This window comes from Eimeria acervulina, genomic scaffold, assembly GCF_000499425.1.
Source record: "Eimeria acervulina Houghton genomic scaffold, Eah_scaff2446, whole genome shotgun sequence".
Classification (NCBI taxonomy): Eukaryota; Apicomplexa; class Conoidasida; order Eucoccidiorida; family Eimeriidae; genus Eimeria; species Eimeria acervulina.
Genome location: NW_013548336.1, coordinates 1 through 2,315, shown reverse-complemented (window position 1 = coordinate 2,315; position 2,315 = coordinate 1). Strand labels below are relative to the sequence as shown.

Sequence of the window (2,315 nt, the reverse complement as noted above, 5' to 3'; positions counted from 1 at the left end):
ATATATATATATATAAATGCTATCTTAACTAAATAAAAGCAGTAAAATAAAATCTCTAACAATAATAGCGATATTATTATAATAATAAAATAGAATACTGAATAATAACATTATAAATATCATAACAAATAATAGAAATGAGCTGCATATACACCCCAAATTCCTTACAACGCCTGAAGCATCTGCAAACGCTGTCGATAAAACGCGACATTTTGGGGCGCAGCCAAATCTGTTGCCTTCACTTGGAGATGAATTTACTATCCCTGCAAACCACAAACCCTAAACCCTAAACCCTAAACCCTAAACCCTAAACCCTAAATAATTCATAATAACCCTAATTCCTACACCCTATATATAGCCTAAATAACCTCAGAAACCCTAAATAATTCTAAATAACCACTTGGAGATGAATTTACTATCCCTGCAAACCACAAACCCTAAACCCTAAACCCTAAACCCTAAATCAATTGCCTCCACTTAGATAAGGAATAACAATGCCTGGCATCCACTCAAGAGCAAACCCTAAACCCTAAACCCTAGTGAACAGATGCGTTTCCCCCTAAACCAAGCAGGGGGTCATCTTGACTGCATGTGAGGGTTTAGGGTTTAGGGTTTAGGGTTTAAGGCCTCATACCTGCAACGTGAGTGCCGTCTGCACCGGCGCGTTCGCTTACTGAGAAGACAGCAACACAATCGCAGCAGCAGCAGTACAAGCAGCAGCAGTAGCAGAAGAAGCAGCAGCAGCAGAAGCAGCAAAAGCAGAAGCAGCAACAGTAGCAGCAGCAGCAATAACATCAGCGCTAGCACCAGCAGCAGCAGTAGCAGCAGCAAGAAGCAGCAACAGCAGCACTGCCCAGCAGGAGCAGCAGCAGCAGCAGCAGCAGCAGATTTACTTTCTTTATCTGTCTGTCCTGCATGCAGCACTCTTCCTTGGAGGTCATTGTGAAGAGCAACACCGTTGTCTACAACTCCAACCTGAAACAAACATAGGGTTTAGGGTTTAGGGTTTATAGGAGAAGCAGCAGCGACAGCTGCATCGGCAGTGTACAGCGAGACGGCTGTAAGAGGGGAATGTGGGCGCGTCCCCAGAGGGCGTCGTGCCTAGCTGCTAGGGTTTAGGGTTTAGGGTTTAGGGTTTACGAGAATGTTAGGGTTTCCCTTGGCGCCTAAGTTGTTTGCTTTAGTACATTTAGCAGAAAGATAGCCCCAGCGCTCTAAAACAGATTCTCCTTCCGTTTCATTCGGCTGCAGATACTCCACTTCTGAAGACACCACAAACCCTAAACCCTAAACCCTAAACCCTAAACCCTAGACCCTAAACCCTTTAACGGTAAACCGTAAACTCTAAACCCTTAGCGCTAAGGGCAAATCCCAAACCATTTACTTTCTAAACCCTAGACAATAAACCTTAGGCAATAAGCCAAAACCCTAAACCCTAAACCCTAAACCCTAAATAACGCAGGTAGCGGAGCACTCCAGCAACGCATGCATGCGCAGTACAGAGAAGACAAAATAGCAAGGGGCGGCGAATATATAATATATATATTAATTTTTATATATACTGTATATTCTTTATTACTATATATATTATATATTTTCTATGATATATCATATATCATTGTATACTATCTATTATCTATTATATATTATATTTTATATATTAATACTATATATTATATACTGTATATTATATATTATGATTATATACTATATATGATATATAATCTATACATATATATATATATATATATATTTATATATTGCGAAGGAGACAAAAAGAGACAACAAAGGAGACACGTGTACTCCGCATCTAAACAAATAAATAAATAAACAAATAAATAAATAAATAAATAAATAAATAAACAAATAAATAAATAAACAAATAAATAAATAAATAATAACTCTCCTCTCACCTGAGGCGTCTGGGGGCTCTGAATCTGCACTTTCTCCGTCTACAATTATCTGCGGTGTACGTACACCCAAACAAACAACAAAAAGAAACAAATAATATATTTTTTCTGTCTCTTTCTTTTATTCTGTCTCCTTACTGCAAGCATTCTCTTAGCACTCACTTATATAATATAATAAATAAAAAGACATTAACTTTTAATCAAATACATATATATATATATATATGAATATATTTACCGAATATATATACAAACATACATATATATTTATTAGTATAGCTGGAATGTACATATATATGTACATATATCTGCATATATATATATATATATATATCTGCAGATATATATATATATATATATCTGCATATATATATATATATATGCAGATATATATATATATATATA

General features: G+C 36.0%; 1 protein-coding gene across 1 annotated transcript; it reads right to left on the bottom strand.

Moving 5' to 3' along the window:
- Positions 1 to 238: 238 nt before the first annotated feature.
- EAH_00066510 (hypothetical protein) lies at positions 239 to 2,057 on the bottom strand (the record flags this gene model as incomplete). The annotated part of the gene is made up of 5 exons (XM_013392683.1): positions 239 to 257; positions 417 to 421; positions 1,141 to 1,262; positions 1,914 to 1,962; positions 2,049 to 2,057. The coding sequence occupies 5 exons, from the start codon at positions 2,055 to 2,057 to the stop codon at positions 239 to 241; spliced, it is 204 nt and encodes a 67-aa protein (XP_013248137.1).
- Positions 2,058 to 2,315: the final 258 nt, after the last annotated feature.